The 27,870-nt window shown below is 42.8% G+C and overlaps 2 protein-coding genes across 4 annotated transcripts in view; both read right to left on the reverse strand.

Annotated features, from left to right (window-relative positions):
• The window catches only part of LOC134743793 (uncharacterized), a 427,044-nt gene that overhangs the window by 195,998 nt on the left and 203,176 nt on the right, over positions 1–27,870 (reverse strand). The window lies entirely within an intron of this gene.
• The window catches only part of LOC134743784 (uncharacterized), a 287,723-nt gene that overhangs the window by 120,455 nt on the left and 139,398 nt on the right, over positions 1–27,870 (reverse strand). For 2 of the 3 annotated variants that reach the window (XM_063677439.1, XM_063677441.1), the window contains exon 3: positions 3,096–3,125. The exons of the other annotated variant lie outside the window; for it this stretch is intronic. In XM_063677439.1, coding sequence (XP_063533509.1) covers positions 3,096–3,125 — 30 coding nt within the window. The remainder of the gene's footprint in view (positions 1–3,095; positions 3,126–27,870) is intronic. 3 annotated transcript variants of the gene reach the window in all.

Genomic DNA, 27,870 nt, shown 5'->3' on the forward strand with positions numbered 1-27,870 from the left:
GTTGATTGCATACGTTTGTTAGACTGCCAAAGAGGAAAAAAGACACAGCCATCAAAATAACTGATGGTGTAGGATACGCAGGTGGAAGATGGATTAAAACTAGGTTTTTTAAGTGAAATATGAGAGAGAGTGCTCGCGTGTCGCGTTGTGAGCAGATAGGTAACGGGAATTCGCCATATGTTTTTAGGTTAAGTATACACGCCAGCGCCCTCTGTGACTTTATTTTTAATTATCACAAATAAGTGTAAGGCTCAACAGATGGAGTTAGTATGCACGAAATAAATCTTAACAATTAAAATTACAGCTAATAACACAATGACGTAATAAGTAGCTAGGGTTTTTTTTTTATACCTAAACTTAAATTAGACATGAAATAAAGAACTATCGCCTACAGATGGATTCATTGTCTTTCTATTTTTAGAGTATTGTTTTGGAACGGGCATTAGTCACAGATATTCGACGTTTTGTTTAAGGACATGAAACATTGGCGCCCGAACTATAGATATCAACATATTAATGTAAGTACCAGCCAAGAACATAATACATAAAAGCTTGTAATGTCTGTAGGATCACTAAAATATCTCTAAAATTGAATGGGGACAGGTTGTCTCCATGGTCAAACAAGGAGACTACAAGATACATCGTAGTCTGATGTTTTCTAATATATAGGTACCTAACTATACGTGAAAAAACTAAAATAAATGACAAAATAGTCAATTAAAAGTAATAAATAACATAAATACAACCAAAGCTCACATAACAATCTGTCACAACTCATAGTAGTCGTAACAGTGACACAAACTTTACTTTAAAAAAAAAAATACTTTGTTATTAGAGTTTTGAATGATTCACGGTTAGTTTCACTAGACTTATATTGACCGGGATATAGACCGTGATTACCTTTGCAACATGATGCATGTAACTGCGTCGAAATATCGGGAGCTCACAAATAATACAAAAGGTAATCACGGTCTATATCCCGGTCAATATAAGTCTAGTGATACTTTGTTATTATACTGATTGTCAACTTTTCAGTTTATTTTTTGAAAAATATTGGTCGCTTCTATATATTTTATATAAAATCAAATAGAATTAGATAGGTACATCTCTGTTGCTACAGCACAAACCGAGAAGATCGACGATAGTTGCCGCCAAATTATATTTCTAGTTCGATTCGCACAGTAATTGGTACCTATTCTTGGGTCTGAGTCGTCTCGTCTAGGCAATTAACTAATATTAAACAATTTCATTCACCAATTCCGCATTCCTGAACATATATACAACTCATTTAATATAGCCGTCGATCGTATTTCAACCTTTTTATTATTTTGGGTACCTATGATATATACCTATATATGTATATTTAAAGCAAAAAAAAACACGTCTAACCAAATACCTAGCTTTTAGTTTTTACATAGAGATAAATATTTTTTTGTTGTACTATTATTAATTAATTTAGTACTTAACATAGTTTTTAGGTTTTTTTATACTAACGCCGTTATGGATCAATGCAGATCTGAAATAAAGGATTTTTAGGGTTCCGTACCCAAAGGGTAAAAACGGGACCCTATTACTAAGACTCCGCTGTCCGTCTGTCACCAGGCTGTATCTCATGAACCGTGATAGCTAGACAGTTGAAATTTTCACAGGTGATGTATTTCTGTTGCCGCTATAACAGCAAATACTAAAAACAGAATAATATAAATATTTAAATGGGGCTCCCATACAACAAACGTGATTTTTTTGCTGTTTTTTTCCGTAATGGTACGGAACCCTCCGTGCGCGAGTCCAACTCGCACTTGGCCGGTTTTTTTTTTATATTTAGCTCCTAAGTCGGGGTTAGGTATAACTACGCGGATGTGTGTCCTTACATCTAGATGCTGTTTCCAGCTTTCGAATTATATACCTACATATGTATCACTAGACTTATAATGACCGGGATATAGACCGTGATTACCTTTTGTAGTATTTATGAGCTCCCGATATTTCGACGCAGTTGCATGCATCATCCCGGTCTCGGTCCCGGTCAATATAAGTCTAGTGAAACTAACCGTGAAATCAAAACTCTACATATGTATATTTTTAGATAACTTTATTATAGACACATTCCATCCTAATTTTAAACTGCAACAATTCCAAGATCACTATAAAATGAGACCTTCGACCGATTATGAATCGCGCTATTGCTATTTCCCACACACGCTGAAAACGATTTCTGCTATTACACAACATTACGTGACCTATTGCTATTTATAGACGGTCCAATTTACGGAGAACAATAGTTTATGTTTAGAAACAACTCGAAGTGGAACTGTCATATTCAAGGTGAAATATTGGTGATGGAATCGTCCCGATCTCGACTTGATTGAGTAACATTTGCAAGCAAAAAGCCTTCGTAGACGATGGTATTTTTTCCATAAAATGGTATATTATATTCACATAAGCTTTATTTATTATTTCGCGCAACTATACAAATATCAACTCAGTACGTTTAATCTCTTGCCACGAGCAAAATAAAATGTTTTTCTTACCCCAAATAGAGGTTCGAATATGTCATCCATTTTAAATCCTTCTAACTAGAAGACCAATTTGACAATTTTCATCAATATTTAAGTTCCTATTTATGGTTTAAGGACTTCTCATGCTAGAACAGTCTGGCTCCGGGCTGAGACATCAAACACTTCGTTTTCTTTGACGGATGATCGGTAATCAAGTGATACTTTCTATAAAAAAGAACGCCTCGGCCCGAACCTGGACCATACATTCACGTATCTCAACCCCGAGCTGCGAAGGCCCGTTGAGGATGGGGTGGTATGACTGGTATGTGGGACTCGCTCCTCCGGTACTGTTACACAGAGGGAGGGTAGGAGATTACCCACTAACTTCCCCTGCGGCGGTACCCTCTGTGTCGTTATTGGGGAGCATCGTGAAGTCACGAGTATTCTATCACGATGGTCCCCCGACCTGGAGCGATCCTGGGGCGAGTCATTCCTAATTCGAATACAATTTTGCTATTCTAATAAAAACATACTATGATAATATAATATACGTATGAACGTGGTATGTAAATAAATATTTTATAAACGAGTACTTACCAACATGCAATAGGCCGGTGAGATCTGATTCTGAAATAGAAAAAAGCATAAGTGAGTAAATGATATATGGAATGCGTGCATACATAAAACACAAATTGTAACGTAAACTTAACAATAACAAAATTAAGTATGATTGGTAATATAGTTATGGGATTTATAAGCTTTTAAAATGAATAATTAATGGATGGAAATGGATAAAACTGTTCTTTAAATGGTTATATCAGGGGTTCCCACTGTGCGCTGCGGCGCCTTGGGGTGCCGTAGACAGTAGAGAGGGGCGCCGTGAGACAATCCTCCTCACCATGTAATATATATATTTCGAATAACTTGGCTATGGTAGGGCGCCGCCGCCGGGTTTTAAACTCGCAAGTGCGCCGCGGACTGAAAAAGATTGGGAACCCCTGGGTTATATAATTAAATATAATTTGTTCTATAGAATATTGAAAATGAAAACAAAACAGCAGTAAATCGGCCAAGACAAAGGCTAGGTTTGCCAAGGTCCATGTTTAAAAAAAATCATCATCATCATCATGATTGTGTCATGATGATGATGTTTTAAAAAAATATTTTTGTAAAAAAAATAGTTGCAGGATATCACACTTTATTGAAATCATATTGCGGAAACCCCAACTATCCTAGTTTATCGGAAGCGAGGCTTGATAATTTGATAACAGTGGCGCCGTTTCTATAATTAGCACAGTACATTAACTGACATTGACTTACTGATAAGAACATTACCTACTGCTATTTACGAACTGTGGTATCCCCCTTTTTTTTAAAGTACGAAATGTATTATATTCTATATTTTCTTTAGAAAACAATGGAACACATTATCCAGCGCTTTCCTCTGCATTCATACTCTGGACCACCGGAAGACCTGCTACATCTTACAACCTATGCAGCTGCATGACTGAAGACACTGAATAACATCTGATTTTAGTATTATTTTAGTATTATTTTAATTGTTTGCCTATATATTATGTACCCGCGCCATACGACTAAATAAATAAGAAAACATGTCGCCAAGTTAAAAGTATAAACATAAATGTTTATCGAGAATGTTAACAGCCTACTTTGTATACTAACGCTAGTTTATTTCTCACTGCGATAAGCTGGTAGTAAATATTTGTCGAGAAAAGGTCGTCACTGACGCACGATCCTATCAAAATCGAACCATTGATAGCACAACAATGCTTTGATTACAAGAATTGACCCAAATTTGACAATAATATGTTATTTTACGCCAATTTGTAACTGAGGATGACGTTTGTGCATGTTAACATTTACGTACTGGAAAGTCTAGGTATATTTTGAAAAAAAAAAATAACAGTTAAAACTTACTAGAGACTTTTTAGACCGGCCTGTCAATTCAGGACTAGCTAATGAGTGGCTATCGCATGCATATTACGAGTATGTTAAATTAATTCCAAACATTAACTTTATTACATTAATTTGCAACCGTAAGACAATGGTGTCGGTGAAAAGCTTATTGCGATGGTGGTCGCGTTAACATCTTTTATCGCTGTGGATAAAAAAAACGATAAACGACATGTAACAACGACCACCATACTAGGCACTAGCACGACAGCGGGTGGCAACTAACAATATTAAAATTACCCAGAACACATTATCGTGCCGTATCATACATCGTGGTAGGGGACGGCAATGTTAGTTTTGTTTCCAATGAAGCAGAAAGTCCGTTGCTTGAAACTCCATATGGCCTATTGAAAGACATGTTCACTAACTATATATTTGGATATAGATAAGATAAGCTTATTTTATAGTTAGGTTTTGTTTCAAAGCGATTGTAAAATTTACATAGGTAGTGTGAGTGTTAGGCCCTAATCTTGTTGTCTTGAGATCTATCGTAGGGGTGTGGACTGTATAGGGTGCGGCATAGGCGGCAAGGATGGAGTAAAACAACTGGAGCTCTTCTTAAATCAGATGCAGGAGGGTCGAGGTCGGAGAGGTCTTCTTTTCTTCTTTTGGAGAGGTGTTTCTTGCTCGGCTGCTCGATTCGTAATGGCTTCCTATCCATTGCTTCTTTCGCACCTCCGAAGGAGGGGCGAATTGCCTTCCCATCCTTACATTGGATCTTTGGCGGTTTCTATCCGCCGCCCGTTACAACGGGCGGGTCTCTTGAGGCCCAAAAAGTGGGCTGGCATCTTAGCGGGCTCGTATGGCCCTGTTGTTGTTGTTGTTATTGTTTGGGGCTTCTAGGTCCATCCGGGCTGCTCAAGACCGCAACGAGGTCGTCGAAGAGGTCGGCAGCCGGGGGCGTGCGGTAGGTGGGTGCTGGCGCTGGCGGCGGCGTGACGCGTCTGGGGCTTCTGGGTCCGACCGGCATGCTTAAGACCTCTAAGACGAGGGCGTCGAAGGGGTCGTTGGCATCCGGGGGTGTGCAGTAGGTGGGTGCTAGTGCTGGCGGCGGCGTGGGGCGTGCGGCAGTTTCGAGGGCTGGTGCCGGAGCTGTTGACGGAGTCTGGGCAGACGTCGTTTGAGTTGACGCTGTTTTCGTGGTGGCAGTCTTGAGTGTGGGCTTCATTTTCGCAGCGGTTCCGGGCTCCTTCGCCGGCTGCGGTCGTACCACCCCCCTTTGGGTGGGGGGGTTTGCCGGCGCCATCAATGTTGAAGGCGCCGACTCTTCCACCGTGGGCTTGGCGACCGTGGCGTTGGTGATGGGGCCTGGGCGCGACGGGGCCGAGAAATATGATTTCCCGGCCTTCCATAGGCGGTAAGCCCTCTTGAAAGCAGGGCAGTTTCTGTGGTTTCCTGGGTGCGGTCCCCTACAGTTCCTGCATGTGGCTTCTACTTCCAGTGGTCTCGTGCACTGGCCGGCCCAGTGCGGTTCAGCGCAGCGGACGCAGGCCAGTTGTCGGTGGCAGCCATGAGAGGAGTGGCCAAAACCTTGGCAGCGGTGGCACTGCGCGGGCCCCTTCTTCCCGCGCCATGCCTCCACCTTGATTCCCCTCAGATGGAGTAGCTCAGACACCCCGTAGATGCCCGCGTGGTCCCGGGCAGTCCCCGCGAGCTGAACGAAGTAAATGCAGCCCGGGCGTCCCGCTCTCGCGTTGATCTCCTTTACGTATTCTACGGGGTGGCCCAGCTTCTCCAGGGCGGTCTTGACTTCCTCTGAAGGCGTGTTGATGGGGAGGCCTCTAACGGCCACTTTGAGCCGCTTCTCGCTCTCCAGCCCGTAGATGTTGAAAAGCGGCTTAATGATGTCTGAGGTCTCTCCCTTCTTCTCGGCTTCTGTGATGGCAGCGGTCGCTTCTTTTTCCAATTTGGATAGGTGGCGAATTACCATGCGGTATTCCTCCTCGGAGCGGGGTTCGAAGCGGATGCCCTCCCCTATCGGCGTAGTGAAGGGCGGTGTCCCAAGTACTTGCGTAAGGTCCTCTAGGACCCTCGGCCAGTTGGGAAGAATTTCGGCGAAAATGGGTGGGTACTTGAGTTTTTTTTTTTTTTGAGTACCCACATCATCTTCACCGCAAGGCTGCTTGGCACTATTGCTCTTTTTAGTGCAGGTATCTTTATTTTTTTGGGTGCTGTTGTTTTTTTTAATGGTATCGTCTTTTTTTTTTGCAGCCTTGCTGCCGGTGGTCGCTGTGTGCGCGTTGGCTGCGCCCGAGGGGAGGGCTGCGGCCTTCGCGTAGCTGCTGTTGCTGTTGGAGGTTATTGCTCCCGGCTTGAGGGCTTCGGTGCGTGCTGTGGCGCTGTCAGGGCCCTTGTGGGGGCCTGGTGTGGGTTGCAGGGCGGCTCTCGCTTGGGCGCGGAGTCGCGGGTCGGTAGGCGGAGACGGGTTTTGGCAGACCCGTTTCGGTTCCTTCTTCTCTGGAGGGCTGCATTCCGGTCCCCTCTTCACTGCCGAAGGTGACAGGAGGTCCGGGTGCTTCTCCACGAAGCGGAGTAGAGGGGCGTCTTCAGGCAGCAGCTTTCCCGCCTCTCCCAGGGCATGCCCTTGCAGCCTGATGTATGCCGCCATCCACGCCTCCATGGCTGGAGACATGTTGCCGACCTCCCCCAGGCGAGCCACCAGGATGCGATCACGATCCAGTAACTCACGAGGGGTAAGCCGGCACAGGGCTTCCCGTGAAATCGGGGAAAAGGTGCTTCCCGGGGCCGCGTCGGCCGCTTGCCACGGCTCTGGGGAGCCGTCAGCGGGTGTCGGGGTCAGGACGTCGCTGAACTCGGCGAGCTCGTCGTCGTGTTTGGCGTCTGGCTGCGGTGTCGTGGGTGCGGGTGGATGCGAAAACCCGCTTTTCGTACTACCTACCCGTCCCGTGTGAGCGGGGGGGTCAGTTTCCGTAGGCGGGTTTCGTGCGGGTATGCCGGAAACTTCCCGTTCCGATCTACCCACCTCATCCGCGGGGACGAGGGGGGACCGTCGCGAGTTTTCCCGGCGCGGCTTCATCTTCTTTGGGTCCACTTGCGACGCTTTACTGCCGGCCGAGGTCCATGTTCGGGTCCTCGCGGCTGCAGGGTTCAGTGGAGACGCTGGTAGTCCCCTCCGGCGGGGCCGGGCGCGATTCGCCTATTTTTTCCGTAGGAAAAAACACGAACGAATTAGCTGGTGCGCGAGTAGGGTGCGTCCGTGCAGGTGGGTACCGTTGGCAATCCTGGCTTCCTATGGCCGGCGCACCGCCTTTTATTCCCTCCATATTTAAAGACCTCGTCCCCCGCGCCGCGCCGGCGCGGGCGTCTGAGCTTCGCGCATGCGCAGACCTCTCTTTCCTCGACTCTCCTACGTTTCTCTTTATTTATTAAAGTTATATATTAACAAATTACATGTTTTATTTATTTATCCTACCTATCTTATTAGATTCTATTCTATTATCACAATTTCTTATTAGAATAAGGTTGCGTATACTTTTGCCCTATTTTCTTATACAGATCTACGTAATGAAACACAATGAGGAAAATTCTTTATTTGTTATAAGCCTATCTTAATTAAATTATATTGCAATCCTAACTTTACCTAATTGGAATTCTCTTATTGGATTCCTTTAAGAGGTACAAAGTATGCTACTCATACTTTGTCCTGTTATAAAAACATACTAAATACCATTTATTTCTATACGTGACGCGACTTAAAATTATTACATGTTAAAATGACTCTAAGTTACAAAATACTATGCGCGTCGTGTACATTTCTCCCGCCGTCGCCTTGCGATCCCACTGGTAGCACGACGATCTTCTTTGTTGGCCGCCTCAGCACGTGTCCTCTGCTGGTGGTGACGTCCACGACTCGTACCACGCCGTCCTTGCCCGGATACGTCTGCTTCACTATTCCACGTGGCCATATGTTGCGGGGGAGGTTGGAGTCGCATATTATTACGACATCGCCGACGGCCGGGGTGACTCCTGCGCCGTGGGGCTCCCGCCGGTGTTGTAGTAGCGGCGCGTACTCGCGAACCCAGCGCTGCCAGAAGGTGTCGGCCAGCTGCTGGGCGCGCCTCCAGTGTTGTCGCGCGTTCATGTCGCTCTCTTCGAAGGTGCCGGGAGCCGGGGTGTAGCAGTCCGGCCCGAGCAGGATCATGTTTGGAGTCAGTGCCGGTGGGTCTTCTGGATTCACCGCTACGTAGGTTATGGGCCTCGAGTTGACCGTCGCCTCCGCCTCCGCCAGTAGGGTTTGTAGAGTCTCGTCGCTCGGGTATTTTTCATGTAGGGTGGCCTTCATAGCTTCTTTCACCGTGCGCACCATACGTTCCCACACGCCCGCCATGAAGGGTGCGGCGGGGGGTAGGAAACGCCAGTTTATGCGGCGCGCGTGGGCGGCGTCTCTCATGGCTTCCGTCAACTCGCGGTTGGCTCCTCTGAAGGCGGTCCCGTTGTCACTCCACAGCTCTGTAGGGCACCCGCGCCGGGCAATGAAACGGCGTAGTGCGTTGATGGCCGAGTCCGTGCTTAGTGAGGCTACCATTTCTAGGTGTACGGCCCTCGACGTCATACATGTGAACAGCGCGACGTACCTTTTTTCTCTGTGACGTCCCACTGTGACTTCTTGCGGCCCGTAGTAGTCTAGACCCGTGTAGGTAAAGGGCCTCACATGATGCGCCAGGCGTGCCGCCGGTAGGTCACCAGTGGCCGGGGCCGCGGGCTTCGCACGACGTAGTCGACATCTCGGACACTGAGCGATCACTTGTTTCACTGTCGGCCTTATTTTCACTATGTGCACTCGCTGTCGCAACTCGTTCACCACTATTTCCGTACCGCCATGATGTAATTGTTCATGCACATGAGAAACATACAATTTCGTGTAGTGATGCTTCCCATATAGCACTACTGGTTGCACTGTCTCTTCTTGTATGTTGCCGGCCGCCGCTATTCTTCCCCGTAGTCGTATGATACAGTCCTCGTCCATATAAACACTCAGCTTGGCCAGTCGGTCGTCCTTGTCGGGCGTACGGCCGCTCGCTATTCGCCTTCTCTCTTTCTCGTAGCTATCTTCTTGTGAGGCGCGTATTAGTAACTTTTCGGCGGCGTTTAGGTATTTGGCTTCTAGCGTTAAGTATTTCTTCTCTTCTTGGGGTTGGGTAGCTGCACTCTTGGCGGGCACGCGCGTGTGTTGCGTGCGTTTGTTCCATGCGCCGTCTTGTTCCGCGTTCGCTCGTGTCCGCTTGCGCTTCGCCGCCGCGATAAGTTGTGTCGCGGGCGGGGCGGGCGCGCGGGGTTGAGGGCGCACTAGGTCGATGAACTGTAGCACGCGCGCGGTCGCTCGCAGCAGCCGCATCCATTTTGAGAAGCGTTCGATCTCGGGTATAGCTGCGTGTTTATCTTGCGTAGGGACGGCGATCGCAGCGCACGTCTCTTTTTCTTCGCCGGTCGCGGGAACTTCGACCTTATTCTCGTGGGGCCAAGTCTCTTTTTGTTCATAGAGAAAGGGCGGGCCGGTGAACCATCTATGTTGCGAGTCGAAATCTGCCGGGGTGGCGCGGGTCGCGTCGTCGGCCACGTTGTGTGCTGTCGGTACCCATCTCCACTCGTTTTTCTTAGTGCAGTCTTCTATTTCGGCGAGTCTGTGTGCCACGAACGTCTTGAATGTGCGGGGCTCGGCGCGTATCCATGCCAGTGCCGTGCGAGAGTCACTCCAATATGTTTTCGAAGTGATTTCGAAATTGTGTTCTTCGACGACTGTTTTTGCTAGCCGTACGCCTAGGACGGCCGCCTGTAGCTCCAATCTAGGAATGGAGACCGGTTTCCTGGGTGTGACTCGACTTTTTGCGGCGGCTAGGGCTATCTTGACTGAGCCGTCGGCTCGCGTCATTCTCCAATACACTGCGGCGGCGTAGGCTTCTTCACTGGCGTCGACGAAAGTATGCAGCTCGTGTGTGGCGGCGGGCGTAGTGTCGTAGCACCTAGGTATTTTTAGGGTACCTAGGTCTCGAAGTTGTCGTAGCCATTCGCTCCAGCGTTCGTGTAGCTGCTCTGGTATCGCTTCGTCCCAGCCTGTGCTATGTTGCCACGTGTCTTGCATGATTCGCTTGGCCGGCGTAGTGATTGGTGATATGAGGCCGAGCGGGTCGAAAATTGACATAATGACGCTGAGTGCTTCTCTCTTCGTCGGAGGCCGCAGGTCGTTGATTACTTCGGGCTGCGCTCTTCTTGTATTGAGGCGAAAGCGGATACTGTCCTCATTTGTGTTCCATAGCAGGCCGAGCGTTTTTTCTATCTCGCTCCCGCCGATAGGGACAGTATTTCCCTCTCGCTCTTCGCTGCCGACGACGTTACTTATTGCTTCTTTTTCGTTCGTGGCCCATCCTCGCAACTGGAACCCGGCTTTTTTGTGCACATAGTCGACGTCTCTTGTTACTTGTCTTGCCTCTTCTATTGTGTCGAAACTTTGTAGATAGTCGTCCATGTAGTGATTTCGCTCTATCGCTCGCGCGGCTTGCGGGTACTGTGTCGCGTGTTCTTGTGCATTCCTATTTTTTATGTATAGGGCGGTGCACGGTGATGATGACGCGCCGAATATGACGGAAGTCATGCGGTACTCTTCTGGCTCTCCCTCGCGGCGATCGCCCCTCCATAGGAAGCGGAAGGCGTCCCGGTCTTCTTCTCTTATTTTTATCTGCATGAACATTTCTTTCAGGTCGGCTGAGACTGCGATGCTATGTTGTCGAAACTTCATGATGACGCCGGGTAGCGATTGTAGGAAATCTGGGCCCGTATGTAGCATGTCGTTGAGGCTGCGACCGTGTGATGTGGCCGCAGCATCGTGGACCAGTCTAATCTTCGGCTTCTCTGGATTGCAGACTGCGAAGTGAGGTAAGTACCACGTTCTGTCACTCGGGGGCGTTGTCGCGCGCTCGGCGTAGTTTGAGGTAAGTAGGTTGTTGACGCGTTCGTTATATTGTTGCTTTAGGCTTGCGTCACGATCCAGCTTCCTCTCGAGCGTGTGCAGCCGCTTGAGTGCGTCGGTGCGATTGTTAGGTATCTTCTCTGTTTCGTTGCGCCACAGTAGCCCCGTCTCGAACCGGCCATTGGGTAGGCGGCGGCTCTTTTCTTCTAGTATGCGTAGAGCTTGTTGTTCGGGATCACTACGGGGTCGCCTCGGCTCGATTGATAGAGACTCGAGGGCGAAATAATTCTTCATGGTTTCTTCTATGTTCTCGGTCGGCCCGGTACGAGTGAGATGTGCGCAGCAGTAGGCGATCGGCTTCGCTTTTGTGGTGCGACAGCCGTGAAGTACCCATCCTAGTAGGGTTCTCGACGCGACGAGTTGTCCGCGCCGGCCTTTTCTTATTTCTCGTGACACGATCAGGTCCCAGTTGTCCTGGCCGATGAGTATTTGTGGGGTTGCACCGCGGTAGGTTAACTTGTGCTTGATACCCCGGAGGTGCGCGCAGCCGTCTATTTCTTTCATGCCGATCGACTGTGTGGTGAAGCCGAGGCTGCCGACGGTGTGCGCGTTCGTTATGCGTTGTTCTTGGCTGTCGTGCTTATTCTTGATGAAGACCTCGACCCTCCTGCTCTGATTGTGCTCCATCTCTTTCCCGCCTACGCCTTGCACCCACATTGGTTCAGTGGGACCGTCTAGCCCGAGTGCGTCCGCCAGTGCTGAGTCGATGATTGTCACCGTGCTGCCTTCATCTAATAGGGCGAATGTGTCTAGTGTCGCTCGCGGGCCGCGCAGTGTTACTGGCACTATCTTCAGGTAGGCGCGGCTCGTTCGTGGTTGTGCGCAGGCGACTGTGTTCACTGCCGAGGCCACTATTTCTTCCGGTTTATGTTGTTGTGGTGGCTCGACTTGCGCAGCGGCGACTGATTGCGGCGTCTTCTCGTGATGTAGTAGGCGATGATGTCTCATGGGGCAGCCCAGGTGGCCGCAGGGCTTCGCACGACACGCGAAGCGGCGATGCTTGCTAGCGAGGCATCGGTAGCAAATGTTGTGTTTCTTCGCGACTTCCCAGCGCTCGTTCGTGTCAATTTTGATGAATTGCGGGCACGACGGCAGTTGGTGAGTAGCGTGTTCGCATAGTGGGCACGCTTGCTTCTCTTCTCTTGGCTTCTTAGTGTCGGCGGTAGCGGCGTACGTTCGCTCGGGCTTCTTTCTTGCGGTCCTCACTTCTTTGTTCTCCGTCGTATTTTCAGGCGGAGCGTAAGGCGTGCACTTGTCGGCTTCGTTGTTTAGAAAGTCGGCAATCTTCTTAAGCTCGGGCGTATCTTCTCTCGTGGCCGCGTAGTCGTACCACTTGCTTCGGAGTATAGGCGTGAGTTTATCGACCATCGACCGCAGTAGCTCTGGATTGTAGAGGTACTGAGGCTTCTTCAATATCTCGATAGTCGTGACAGTGTTTGCGATCTTGCTGGCGAATATGCACAGGTCGCGCGGGCTGTCGGTGAGTCGCGGCAGTCCCTTCATCTTCTCCAGTTCGTTGACGAGTAATGCGTCTGGCCTTCCGTATCTTCTTTCTAGTGCTTTAATGATGTCCTCGGGGTGCGGCCGGCTGATGAGGAGGGCGCTTACGGCTTCCAAGGCTACTCCCTTGAGGCTTTTTCTTATACGGGCGACGTTTTCACTTGCGGCGAAACTGGGGGCGGACTCGTTGTACGCGGCTTTAAATTGTAGCCACTCGTTGCATAGGCCACTGAATGTCGGCAGGTCTGGTATGTATTTTCTGTAGGACTTGCCGGCTTGGATGGCTTCTGTTAGGGCGGCGGTCAGCGATGACACGTCCATGGCGTGGGCGGCTCGAGGGGCCTCCGGCCGCGCGTGTTTTCTAGTGGCGCGCGGGGCCGGCACGTGTGCTTCTTCATGGGCGGGCTCTTCTTCAATCGCTGTTGGTTGTTCTGGGCGGCGGTTGAACCAATCGGCAATGCGTTGTGGAGCAAGGTCCTCTTCCTCTTCAGACTCTTCTCTTGACGAGGCGAGGTCGAGTCTTTGTTGTCTGATTCTTGCTAGTTCTGTTTCGGCTTGTACGCGCTTCAGCTCCAGCTCGGCTAACTTCTCCTTGGCCTCTAACTCCGCGAGGAGTCTCTTGCTGGAGGCCTTGGATCGGTGTGACCGAGCGGGCTTAGCGGGAACTGGCGGCGGTGGCATTAACTCGACGGAATCTCGCCCGACGAGTGTGGCGACGGTGCTAACTGCAGGCGTTGCTCTGATTCCCGACGTGTCGGCTGGGCCCCCATTCGTGCTGGTGCCGGCGATGCTGGCTTCTGTTGCAGCGCGCGTTCTTGTGGTGGTGCCCGTGCCTGACGTCTCGCCCGTGCCCGACGTCTCGCCTGTGCCTGACGTCTCGCCTGTGCGTGACGTATCGCCTGTTCGTGACGTCTCGCCTGTGCCTGACGTCTCTCCTGTACCAGATGTATCGCCGGTCTGGTCCGTGGCCTGCGTTTCATCTGACGAATTTTCTTCTCTGCCGTGGTTGCTTCTTGTTACTGCCATCTTGCTATTTTTCTTGCTTCAGAGATCCGGCTTCGACGAGGACCAAACAATGTGAGTGTTAGGCCCTAATCTTGTTGTCTTGAGATCTATCGTAGGGGTGTGGACTGTATAGGGTGCGGCATAGGCGGCAAGGATGGAGTAAAACAACTGGAGCTCTTCTTAAATCAGATGCAGGAGGGTCGAGGTCGGAGAGGTCTTCTTTTCTTCTTTTGGAGAGGTGTTTCTTGCTCGGCTGCTCGATTCGTAATGGCTTCCTATGGCCGGCGCACCGCCTTTTATTCCCTCCATATTTAAAGACCTCGTCCCCCGCGCCGCGCCGGCGCGGGCGTCTGAGCTTCGCGCATGCGCAGACCTCTCTTTCCTCGACTCTCCTACGTTTCTCTTTATTTATTAAAGTTATATATTAACAAATTACATGTTTTATTTATTTATCCTACCTATCTTATTAGATTCTATTCTATTATCACAATTTCTTATTAGAATAAGGTTGCGTATACTTTTGCCCTATTTTCTTATACAGATCTACGTAATGAAACACAATGAGGAAAATTCTTTATTTGTTATAAGCCTATCTTAATTAAATTATATTGCAATCCTAACTTTACCTAATTGGAATTCTCTTATTGGATTCCTTTAAGAGGTACAAAGTATGCTACTCATACTTTGTCCTGTTATAAAAACATACTAAATACCATTTATTTCTATACGTGACGCGACTTAAAATTATTACATGTTAAAATGACTCTAAGTTACAAAATACTATGCGCGTCGTGTACAGGTAGCTATCACTTTTTAAAGTGGTTATTTTGACCTACCCTACCTAAAACAAGCTTTAATACTACCGAGAAGAATGCGTTCCGAAACTTTTTTGTACTAGGCGGCACGGTATTCCGGGATCCTGTGTTCTGTTCGTAAGAACTATTATATAATCTGTGGTTCTGGTAAAAAAATACCCGGTGGTCCGGAATGTTATCACTCTAGAAGCACTATAATAGCACCTCGTTAACGACGTTAACAAAGCACGTCAACATCGAAATTGAAACGTCAACGAAGTGTCAAATACCCCGTATATAGCTCAGTTACGCAACCTAAATAACGGGTATTACGGAAAGCCAACAGATAGCGTTTATTGCGAGCCACGGGGGGCGAGTGTAACAAACAAACACCACTTGACCGGGTTGACCCCAGATAACACGCGGAATAATCCATACGGTGAGATAATAGTTGTAATGAGATGGTGGCATTTCATCATAGGTTAACGATGGTTGAAGAAATTGAACTTTTATTGTGCTCGTTTTGTGTCAGTAACGCTCATTTCGTCAGCCAAGTCTAGTTTAGATATCCCGTATCAACTATATACGTGAGTGACTTTTATATAATGTTATTTAAATTAATATGTGTGTGCATATATAGGCATCTAGTTTGACAGGCAGCAGATCTCTGCTGCTGCGGAACCTATCTAGGTTAGGTAGGTTGATTACCACATTTGATAGGTCGCCGGCATATAAACTAGTGGCTCTGTGAGCTGTAGACCTCGCGAGCATAGCTTAAGATGGATGTGTCTAGGATGGTTTAAATAAGAGGGTAGAATAGCTATAGACAATAGGCACTTTATTCATACAATTTCCATTTCGGGAGAAAACGGTTTCGACTAACTAAATCTTAACAAATCACCTTGAGTTTGATGTTGATCGCTTCAGCATAATATTTTCTAGTTTTATAAATTTCGCTTTGAAAATTATTGAGGCTTTTTAGTAGGTACATTACCATTAGTTGAACTCTATGAAACTATTGATACTGGATAGGAATCGATTGGCATAAAAAATAGCATGTGAAAAATTAAAGTTTTCATTTCATACAAATTGTATGGGAAAAGTTTTCCTCGATTTGTGGCTTTCCTAGGCGAAGTTTTTTATGGTTCCATACAAGTTTTTAATCGTGGATAAGAATGGGATCGATTGGCATCAGAAAAACATGGGAAAAGGCTATTAGGGACACAGCCGCAGTGGTTGACGTGAAACGTGACGTGGAAAAGTTATTGCGAAGACCGCATAGGGTCGCTTAGGGACCTCATAGCGTAAAGCAGGTGCCCTGTATGTAAGACTTGAATGTTGAGCTTTGCCCTACCCTACAGTGAAAAGCTTGTAGGTAAGAGAAAAAGGGCGCCGCAGACATTTGTTAAAAATTACCTTTTTCTTGCATCCTATGTTTTTTCCAAAATCTGAAAACCCTAATCTTCATTAATTTGAAATTGAGGGAAGGTTTTCTAAGACCATTTTCACGTAGCAGCACGGGATCTGGTAGTTTCCCTCACTGACCCAAACCACCCTGTATACCAGGCTGATTTTTGAATTTCTAAAAGTATTGAAATGCTTAGTAGTGATTGAAGGGAGCCACACGAAATCAAGCGCTCGAAACTCTAAAAAACCCTCGGTGGGTTCCGTACGTTTTAGTATTTGTTCCTATAGCGGCAACAGAAATACATCATTTATGAAAATTTCAACTGTCTAGCTATCACGGTTCATTAGACACAGCCTGGTGACATGCAGACGGAGAGACGGACAGAGGAGTCTTAGTAAGTAATAGGGTCCCGTTTTTACCCTTTCGATAAGGAACCCTAAAAATCGGCCCGTTTCGACCTCACGATGTCACCACATATCGAGCAAGTTAGGCACTACTTAGCTAGGTGACCTGTGTTAAAGTGACATCTTTGTTAGTTATTATTAAACTTAACTTCACCATCTTGGATAAGTTCGCCTTTGTACAAATGATGCGTTTTTCTCTTGTTTTATGTTTCTTTTTGTAAAATAAAAAGTTTTACTACTACTACTATCTTGTTTAACATGGATGATCACTCACATGGACAGGCGTTGGGCAAAATTTTCTCAATTTTTATTGAATTTTTCAATAATATTATTAAATAATTGGCTCCATAACCCCGCTCAGACAAACGAATCTATACTACCTAAACCTCAAAGTTTATAGTGCAAAAAATCTACGTATTTTAAGAGAAATACTGTAAATAAAATTATATGAAATTCGGAATAAGGAGAACCACTTAAATCTAAATAAATGTATGGCTCCGCGGTTAAGAACACTAGAAATTTTAAATAAAAATCATATGTGTTAGGTCTAGTTAAATAAAAGCTTGTAAAAATTAGCCCGCGCTTGATCAATCAATAATATTATTTTCATTTTTTTTAAATAGCAAAATATAAAATAAATAAAAAAACAATACGAAATTTAAGTGAAAAAAAATACAAAAAGTTATGCAGCAGCATACAATTACCGGGAATCGAACCAGGGACCACCCGTTGCAAACGAAAAAAGCGACTGTTTGCAAAATACGCCATGCTAGTTCTTATATAAGCTGACGAAATACGGCTACTCTTTCTCGAGTAAAAACTAAACATCTAAATACCGCCAAAACCAGCAATACAAAATTTCTGCATTTTTTGCCGTTTAATCTGTAAACATATCTCTAAAAGAAAATACTGTTATGATATCGATACGACTATTTGTTTGGGCGCGAGCTATCACGACTCCGCCATTTTGAAAATTTTCGAAAAACCGGGTCGACAAAAAAATTCTATTTAATCATAGAATTTGGTCAAAAAATTTCACGAGAATCGGTTGAGAATTGCGACCTGTAGAGGAGAACATCCGGACATACAAAAGCAAAATGCGCGAGTCAAACCGTAGACCTTCGCTACGCTTCGGTCAATAAACTTACATAAACAAGTGAAGAATATTGCTAGCATTTGCTTTGCGTTTCTTTCATTATGAAATTGTTAATATTGTTCCTTTTTGTTTAAAAAAAATGCGGAGAGTTAGAGCACGTGTAATCCTTACGTACTGGTAGCTGTTATGTAAAACCTTTCTGACATAATTGTGAACGGTTACATTGATATCTGCACACTTGTGTGTGCACTTGCAGAAGAGGAAGCCTTAAAACATTCAAAACTGTTTTTATCGTAGCATGATGTGTGGTAACAATCATCTCAATGCAGTTTCCCCTACTAAAAGTTTGCATGACTGACTGTGGCACGAATTGCTTGCCGAGGTTTTCTCGAGAATTCTTCAAAAAAGGAGTGTAGGTACATGTTTTTAAACGGTCGCCACGGTCGGCAACGCGTTTGTGACACCTCTGGATCAGGCATTAATAGGCAACAATTAGATGTTGTAAATTGTAAGGTATCCAGACCTTTAATGTTAATGTTATATTGAGGCCAAACCAATATAATGAACCTGCCTTCTAATGTCAAGACTAGGAAAAACCTTAGTTTTCCTTCTAGTACGGTGAAGTGAAACCTGGTGTAGCAACGCGCCTGGCGCCATAGCCACTTCATTTAGGTCAAACCACATTTCGTAAACTCACCGCTGTATTTTTTAAATAGTTTCTAGACTAGGTAGACATTGTCTAGTTTAGTATTTCCGTCACAAAACGAAGTCAGGTAAACTGATGGTAAGTTAAAAATAGCAATATATCAATTGCGCGGCTCTCATTGCCGCATTACTGTTGTGATTAGAATGTTTAATCCGTCACTTATTTTATCAAGGAGATTGGCAGAGACAATCCGTGAGCCACGTCAAAATTACAGTAGTAACGCTGCAACAGTAATGGTGTTGCAGTCGCAATCCGATGGTCACCTTTAGCTGCTATATAGAATACAAGAGACAAAAGAAAAATAAGTCTAGATGAAATTGCCCAAAACCTAAAAACCACTTGACGCGTGACGTTGTGTGGTCTGACCAAATTAGACTATTATGATTTATCTATACCTACACGAAGGTTATTTTGCTAAATATACGGACCTCCCGCAATTTAGGTCGGCTCATTTAAATAGTTATTCTTTGTGCCTGGACAGATGTTAACGTTGTAAAAGACATGTGTGACCTATATCCTAAACTAATAGTTTGTTTTTGTTTGGGTAAACGAACTTATTTAGTAAATTGGGGTTGTTTTGTTACATCCCTATAATACCTATATATAAAAATATAATTACGTGAGTACCTATTAGTAATTACGGTTGTTGGAAGAGCGGAACGTCTCAACACAGGCCCTGTAAGCCTAAGAGAGGTCCCAGCAAATGTACATTATATTGTTTGGAAATAGATAATAAAGATATTTTTAATTTTTTCATTTTAATTTCATCCTTGAAATGAAAGACGCCGCAAATTTTGTGACATTGCCGCACTTAAGGACTTGCATTTCATACTCGTTGACATTAATTGTCTCAACCACACAAGTGAACTTATCTACTCTATTCTGTGTCATTATCAAGTGAAGTGCTAAAATTTTGATTTACCTCCCTACATTTACTTAGTCTTTGTCTAGGTATGCTAGCGTGCCACAGTAATACATAATTGAATACAAAAATGTTCTTTGTTCATTTTGCGCATAAGGAAGCAGATAGACGCACATAACCACTTGTGTATTTTAATCAAGATTCACTTAGTTGCGTATTTCATATTAAACTAGTAGTAAAAATAGCCTAAGTGCTATTGATATTTTATGATTTTACCTCATTTTGCTTAGCTAGGAAATCAGATAAACCCAGAATAACAGATTCAGGAAGACACAAATAAAGGAATAAAATAAAATTTGCGTCTGATATCAGTGACGTAGGTATGAATCTCGCAAATTAAATATTTATTTGGATTGTATGGAGGACGTTAACCTTAGTGACATAGGTACATTATTGTTTTTAATCAGTACCTACATCTACGTCGTTTCAAAACAGTGGAATATTATTTGACTTTGGTCTGGGTCACAAGAATTAGTTGAAGTAAATAAAACTTTGTTTTTTTAAGTACATACTTACATTCGTTAGGTATTGATTTCGCAACTATAAGATACCTAACAATAATAATAAGAAGACCCGTGAATCCCGTGGTATATACACAAAGACTTGCAAAGACTTATATACTCCTATCGTGTCACTCCATCCTTCCCAATTTACTGAATTTACCCACTAGCAAACCTACCTAATTATCTACAATGACAATATCACGTTACAGTCATACGGATGCTGGGTACGGACATAAAATACATGTTTAAACCCTATATCAATCATATAAGTTTCAGAACTGTCTACAATTTCATGTCCCTGACTAGTCATACTTGTTATGGCCATTTTTTGCCCGGATGCTGCACTTCATGATAAAAGCAAGCCGCTTTGCACAGTGATAGAAGGGACCAAACTGAGTGATTTGACCCGCAGCAGCGCAAGTTTCACCCCTTAGGAACAGAGATGGCGCCACTTCTTTAAAAAATATTTCAAAAAATTTTACAAGCTAAATCAATGAACCGATTTAAATGTTTAATATCTCAAATGAAAGCTTATTACATACGTTACTTTTAAAAAAATACACAAAAAATATATACTGAATACTTTTGACAAAAAACGGCATCTTAAGTTTTTTTTTTACTCGATTGATAGTTTTTACTTGATTTCTTAAAAAAAATGTATGGAACATGAATAGTTTAATACATGTGCATATTACTGAATAAACAACAAGTATTATACAAAAAACTCGACACCGATACCTCTCATACTTCACGAAATATGAAGGTTTGAATGTGAGTGTAAATTTCTTCAAAATATATTTCAAAAAATTCTACAAGCTAAACTATTTGACCTATTTCAATGTTTAATATCTAAAATAAAAGCTCATTATATACATTACTTATAAAAAAATACTCAAAAACATATACTGAATACTTTTGGCAAAAAACGGCATCTTAAGTTTTTTTTTCTTACTCAATTGATAGTTTTTACTTGATTTCTTAAAAAAAAATTATGGAACATGAATAGTTTAATACATGTATATATTACTGAATAAATAACAAGTATTATAAAAAAACCCGACACCGATACCTTTTATTCTTCACGAAATATTTAAGTTCAATTATGCACGCTCTTACAAATAAATCAAACTCAAACTTCGGGTCGACTATTGAGTCTAGGGCTAAAACTGCTGCCAATAAACTTGGTGTCCTATTTAAGGTGAAGCGGTATTTCACGCCGAGTCAGCTTCTCTCCCTATACCAAGCACAGGTACGCTCGTGCATGGAATACTGCTCCCACCTATGGGACGGTTCTGCCAAATATCAGCTGGCGGCCCTGGACTCAATAGAGCGCCGGGCTCATAGACTCTTTGGCGATGACCCATCTGTCAAGTCAAAGATATAGAGCCTTGAGCATCGCCGTCGAGTCTCTTGCCTGTCGGTGTTCTATCGGATACATTTCGGGGAGTGCGCACAGGAACTACACGACCTGATCCCACCTTTCCCTTTCCATCATCGGACATCCAGGCGCGGGGAGCGAATGCACCCGTTCGTGGTCCACATTCCATTCGTTCGGACGAAACGTTTTGCCTCCTCCTTTTTGGTACGGACGGCTAAGGAATGGAATGCGCTCCCACCATTGTATTCCCTGATCAATATGACCTCGGTCTCTTTAAAACAAGAGTGAATAGGCTGTTACTGAACCGGTGAGCTCCATCTTAGGCCCTGTCTTCACTTTCTATCAGGTGTGACTAGGGACAATCGCCGATCAGTTTATAATAATAATAAAAAATATTTAAAAGAAATCTTCAACTGCAGTAAGTGCACTGATTTTAATATGAAATGTGTCATATGAAAAGAAATCACCCAATTTATTTTAATAAATAAAAAATAAATAAATTAAAACTGAATAAAGTTTTTTCCTGGTGCTGAATAACAAAAAAAAAAACAAAATAGAGATTATTTTTATTTAAAGTGACTACATTTGTAAACAAAAAACTTAAATGTCCTCGTCGGTAGATGTAGAACTGAAAAAGAAAAGTCGTTTTGAAGCACTCGTACCATTTCAATACTACAAAATCACCGATCATTACATGAACTGATTGCTGTAGATTACTGTTGAATTATATTTGTGCCTAGCTGATAGCTATAGGTATAATCAGTGGTCAGCATGCAAAATAACCCTGGATTGAGAACTACATTAACTTACTTTTGATTTGTACAGCCACCTTTGCATGATTTACACTGGGCTGTACATGGTAAGCTGACGCGATGACACCCATAACGCATAGTTTCGCAGCCAGATTTACAGCCAAAATGGTCCAAGAGGCTTAATTGCGACCAAATCGATGTAACTGCCGCGATTCTGGAGTCCAACTCTCTTTTTCCTTAGTCCATCCCCAAGAAGATGGACATGGTATGGAAACTTCTGGTTTCTGAGCGTTTCCCCATATATGGCCCGCTTGGTAAGCTGCTCGAAGTGCATGATGTAGGTGGCAGGGTAGGCAAGTTCCAATTTCTCGGCCAAATCATCTGCTTTGAAATTGGCCGAGAGATTTGTTTCCTGAACGAAGCCCTCCATTGACTGACAACGAACGTGGACAAATTTAGTTTTCGTACTGGAAGAATTCGTTCAGATCAAGCTGCCTTTCTCTGGCCACTATAAAAAGACGGGAAAATAGAAGTACGTCAACTTTTAAGTTTTTGATTTTGTCAGTTGTCAGGTGTGTCCCTACATATTTTAATTTTAGTATAAAGTAACCCTAGATTTGTGTTATTGTTTTGCTATAGTTACAATTTCAAAAAACAAGCTTGTTACAAGCCTGCCACCTACATCAGCTGTGCTCTATAAACATGCACTTCGAGCAGCTTACCAAGCGGGCCATATATGGGGAAACGCTCCTCTGGAACCAGAAGCTTCCATACCATGTACATCTTCTTAGGGATGGACTAAGGAAAAAGAGAGTTGCACTGCAGAATTGTCTGCAGTTACAGCGATTTGGTCGCAATTAAGCCTCTTGGACCATTGTGGCTCCCAATCTGGCTGCGAAACTATGCGTTGTGGGTGTCGACTGTCGTCGCGTCAGCTTACCATGCACAGCCCAGTGTAAATCATGCAAAGGTGGCTGTACAAATCAAAATTAAGTTAATGTAATTTTCAATCCAGGGTTATATTTTGCATGCTGAGTTGCTGACCACTGATTATAGGTTTGGCACAAAATTATAGGTTTAATGGTAATCAGCTAGGCACAAAAATAATTCAACAGTAATCTACAGCAACCAGTTCATGTATGATCGGTGATTTTGTAGTATTGGAATGGTACGAGTCCTTCAAAACTACTTTTCTTTTTCAGTTCTACATCTACCGGTGAACCCGAAGAGGACATTTAAGTTTTTAGTTTACGAATGTAGTCACTTTAAATAAAAATAATTTCTATTTTGTTATATTTTCTTTTGTAATTCAGCACCAGGAAAAAACTTTATTCAGGTTTTATTTATTTATTTTTTATTTATTAAACTAAATTGGGTGATTTGTTTTCATATGACACATTTCATATTAAAATCAGTGCACTTACTGCGGTTGAAGATTTATTTTAAAAAAATTATTTGTAAGAGCGTGCATAATTGAACTTAAATATTTCGTGAAGAATAAAAGGTATCGGTGTCGGGTTTTTTTTATAATACTTGTTATTTATTCAGTAATATATACATGTATTAAACTATTCATGTTCCATAATTTTTTTTTAAAGAAATCTAGTAAAAATAATTAAAAAAAAAAAAAACTTAAGATGCCGTTTTTTGCCAAAAGTATTCAGTATATGTTTTTTGAGTATTTTTTTATAAGTAATGTATATAATGAGCTTTTATTTTAGAAATTAAACATTGAAATCGGTCAAGTAGTTTAGCTTGTAGAATATTTTGAAATATATTTTGAAGAAATTTACACTCACATTCAAACATTCATATTTCGTGAAGTATGAGAGGTATCGGTGTCGGGTTTTTTTTTATAATACTTGTTATTTATTCAGTAATATATACATGCATTAAACTATTCATGTTCCGTACATTTTTTTTGAGAAATCAAGTAAAAACTATCAATCGAGAAAAAAAAAACTTAAGATGCCGTTTTTTGTCAAAAGTATTCAGTATATATTTTTTATGTATTTTTTTAAATATAATGTATATAATGAGCTTTCATTTGAGATATTAAATATTTAAATCGGTTCATTGGTTTAGTTTGTAGAATTTTTTGAAATATTTTTAAAGAAGTGGCGCCATCTCTGTTCCTAAGGGGTGAAACTGCCGCTGCTGCGGGTCAAATCGCTCAGTTTGGTCCCTACTATCACTGTGCAAAGCGGCTTGCTTTTATCATGAAGTGCAGCATTTTGTTCATAACAAGTATGACTAGACGCACAATTAACTCCCAGAAATAATTAACACAACCGTTGCGTCGTGAATTAATCATTTGGATAATTTGCCGTGGTGACTCGGGGAAAATATTTTTCCTATTTCCGTAAATGTTTCCATTATTCCTAGTATATAGTCAAACCAAGGAAAGTCTGCAGGGATTTTGACAGCACACGCTACGCAATGCAGGTGTTATTTTAAACGTCAAACTTCTATGAAATTATGAATTATAAATAACACTGGCACTGCGTATGCTGTCAAAATGTCTGCACTTTTCTTGCAGGTCTAACTGTAACAACGTTATGTACTTTATACGTACCGTGAAAAAAAACCATCATCCTCGTTAACATTTTAACCGCCATAGACTGATATGTAAGACATATAATCCAGCTGATTTCACCGCAGTCTGATAAATAAGACAAACTTCGTGTATCTTCGTACCGGCGGCGACGGCGACACGAGCACCTTCGATGAAAAATTCTAAGCGTTATTTATGTATATCCACACATCACCACACATTAAGTTTTTGTGACCAAGTTCTTCCCGGGCGTTTACGTGTCTAACGGGTTTATGTTACTCGTATTAATAACTCCAAAATGTAAAATAAGATGTTTAATATTTCTTGTGATAAATGAATATGTGAAGTTTGACAAGCAAAAAAACAAAAGAAGCTACACTATTTTTTTATATATGAGCTGCCAGCCCCCGCGGAGGTGTAATTCAGCTTTCTTGCAAACAGTCGGTAAAGTGGTCAACGGAAATATTTCATAAAGCTTCGTGAACGCCAGCTGCCGATCGTTGGTGGGTTAAGGAACCGTAGCTGCCCGATTTATTATGTTACCAACATACCAACCCAATATCTTGAAGTAAGAAACAAATAATCCGATGGATTATTCATTAGCTGCAAGTCAGCTACTTCAACCAATTTATTCGAAAAATGCTTGTGATACCTGATAGTGCAGGTAGCGTCAAATCTACAACTGGTTAACAACGTAATTCTACCAAATAGCACAATAAACTAAGTGTTGGTACCAAGAATTAATTATACAGTAGGTTTAGCCAACTATAAATAACACGTTGCATAGTGTTTGAGAAATGTTGAAATATTGGCTAAATACAAGAAATCGATAGTTCGTTTAAGTTGTTAAAATAACTATCTCCATTTGAGTTGCCGGGTAAGTCAGAGACGGAAATAAATACGTGTTAAGGGTAGGATATCTCTAAGAACTCTTAAGTGAATATTTTTTCTTCACAATCCTATAACCTAAAGAGATCTGCCAAATAAATAAAAACTATATATATGATGTGACCTATTTACTCATTAATGATTCATGATCAATAAAACTTGCAAACACGGCAATTTTTCCGACTGCGGAAATAGGTAATAACTACCGAGGAAATAATTTGAATGAATTGTGAAAAATCTTGCAACAACAAAAGTTTTTAATATATTAAAATATTCGACTGGATCCCACATGGCGGATCACGGGACATAGGAAGACCAAAATGGAGATCAAATTTTGTGAAGTGGCGGTAGTGAGCATTGGACAGGACCAAATAGCGGGAAGGAGGGGAGGCCATTGCCCAGCAGTGGGACTCTCTCATGGCTAAAGAAACGATTAAAGGTTTTGCTAATAACCGGGGAAACGCTAGTAAGGTGAAGATTGATCATTATGAAAGTACAGGCTCCCACCTTTACACTGTTACTTCTTGCATTTACTAAACTTGCTACTTTACATTAAAAGCTGTGGTAGCAGATTGTTTAGGCATGCATTTTTCACATTGAAGGTAGTAAAGAGACGCCTTGTGAAGAAACGTCCTTCCTCAATTTCTGGGTTAGGTGTTTAATGTGGCTACTACAGTCGTAATAACAAAGTTGGCTCTTTTGGGTTGGTTTAGGAGAGATTTTTTCTCAGGTTACGGGGGATTCCCAGGTTGCGTGGGTTCAGGTGACGAGGTGGCCTAGAGGTCCACAGGGCGTTAGCTGCGTAAGCTAATGACGCCGATTCAAATCTGGCCTCCGCCACTGGAGGGCTATATCATTTTTTCTTTAGTATATGATATCCATTTCAGTTCATAATTCTCAGTTTATATAACGAGTACGTAGCCTGCCTTGTTTTTGGCAGCTGCGCATCAATGCGTACACATCTTAACCAAACTCCGATGGATGTTTTGCTTTCCTGAAATTATTATCGAAACATCTTGGCCATTGACGCAGTTCTAGAACAATAGACTACCGTTGTTCCACGTGGCGGGTTAGCACTAATTGTTGAAAATACATGTTTTGTGAGCCACGTTTGCGTTAAGTACATCGTCTATATTATGTAAGAAAGTCAGATGATTTAGCGTAAAGGGGAGCAATGGAACATGAACCTAACTAAACCCGCAAATTAGTATTTCATCGTGCTATCCCCGTTCGAAGATCGAAAGGCAAACAAGAAAAATGCCAATTTTGCTGTAGGAGTAAATGTTATATGACCAACAATCACTTTTTCCATACAACTTTATTCCATCCATCCCAGACTTTAAGAAAAACCCATGGCATGTAGGTATGTATATGGCCATCGCTCTTTAGATACTACGCATTACGATGAAGTTGTTGTGACCCAAAAATGTTTTCCACATTGATGCTGTTGTCAAGTTTGGTTTATACAAGACTTACAGACGTCACAACAAAACAAACTTTTGTGATTACAAGACCGGATGCGATTCAATTCACGCGTGAATAAAAACTCATTTAACTTTGGCGTCACACCGTGACATGGAAACTCTATGACATCATGAGCATGACTTAGTCCATTGGTTAGAAAACCAGAATCTGTGATCTTTAAACCTTTTACAGGTATGTCTAAACAGAGACCAACTTATACTAGTGGTAGAAGTGTTAAGAACATTATGAGATCGTGAGTTATGTTCACATTTATATTCTCGGTAATTGTGAACAATAATAATTCACAAAGACAGAGATTATTCCTAATAAATTCAAAGTCAATTATATTCTTTATTTAAATAGGCCTAGCAACAAGCATTTTTAAATTGTCAAGTTTTACAAATATTACCTTAATCTAAATATCTGAGCAATTTATTATTATTATTGTCCTTAAAAACATTGAATTATTATAGATATGTCAAACTTAATAATAAGAATTTCACAAAAGGATCGTCAAACACCAAAATTGTATAAAAAATACTAGTCTAGAAACTTTCTAGAATAAAAATCTGAATGTCAAAAAATACGGATTACCTAATATAGTTAGGTATTCATTGAATTATCAAATTCATCATTATTAGCATAATAATAAATAATTTATTATTTTCAATCACACTTAATCCCATGGTGTTTCATCATTCATGTAGTCTTGTGTGCCATAATAGGTTTTAGAGATGAGATAAGCTTACTAGTAGCTTATCTCTAAAACCTTAGCTTAAATTGTGCGCTACGAATTGTAAGTATCGAAATAGGTCGTTCACACGGTAGTTACAATTAATCCTGTTATTTAGTAGCTCTATAGTTACAATAGGTCATAGGGCTTCGTCGCGTGAGTACATAACAAGCACTGATTTACATGGCAGGTAAACGGTATAAGCCCTATGGCGGTAGGTATGTGAGAAATGATAGACAAAACGTGCCGCCCAGAAAAAAAGGTAGGTATAAAAAGAGGATGCCGGGGATAGAGCGAACTGGAGAA

The sequence above is a fragment of the Cydia strobilella genome, chromosome 8 (genome assembly GCF_947568885.1).
Source record: "Cydia strobilella chromosome 8, ilCydStro3.1, whole genome shotgun sequence".
NCBI classification, from domain to species: Eukaryota; Metazoa; Arthropoda; class Insecta; order Lepidoptera; family Tortricidae; genus Cydia; species Cydia strobilella.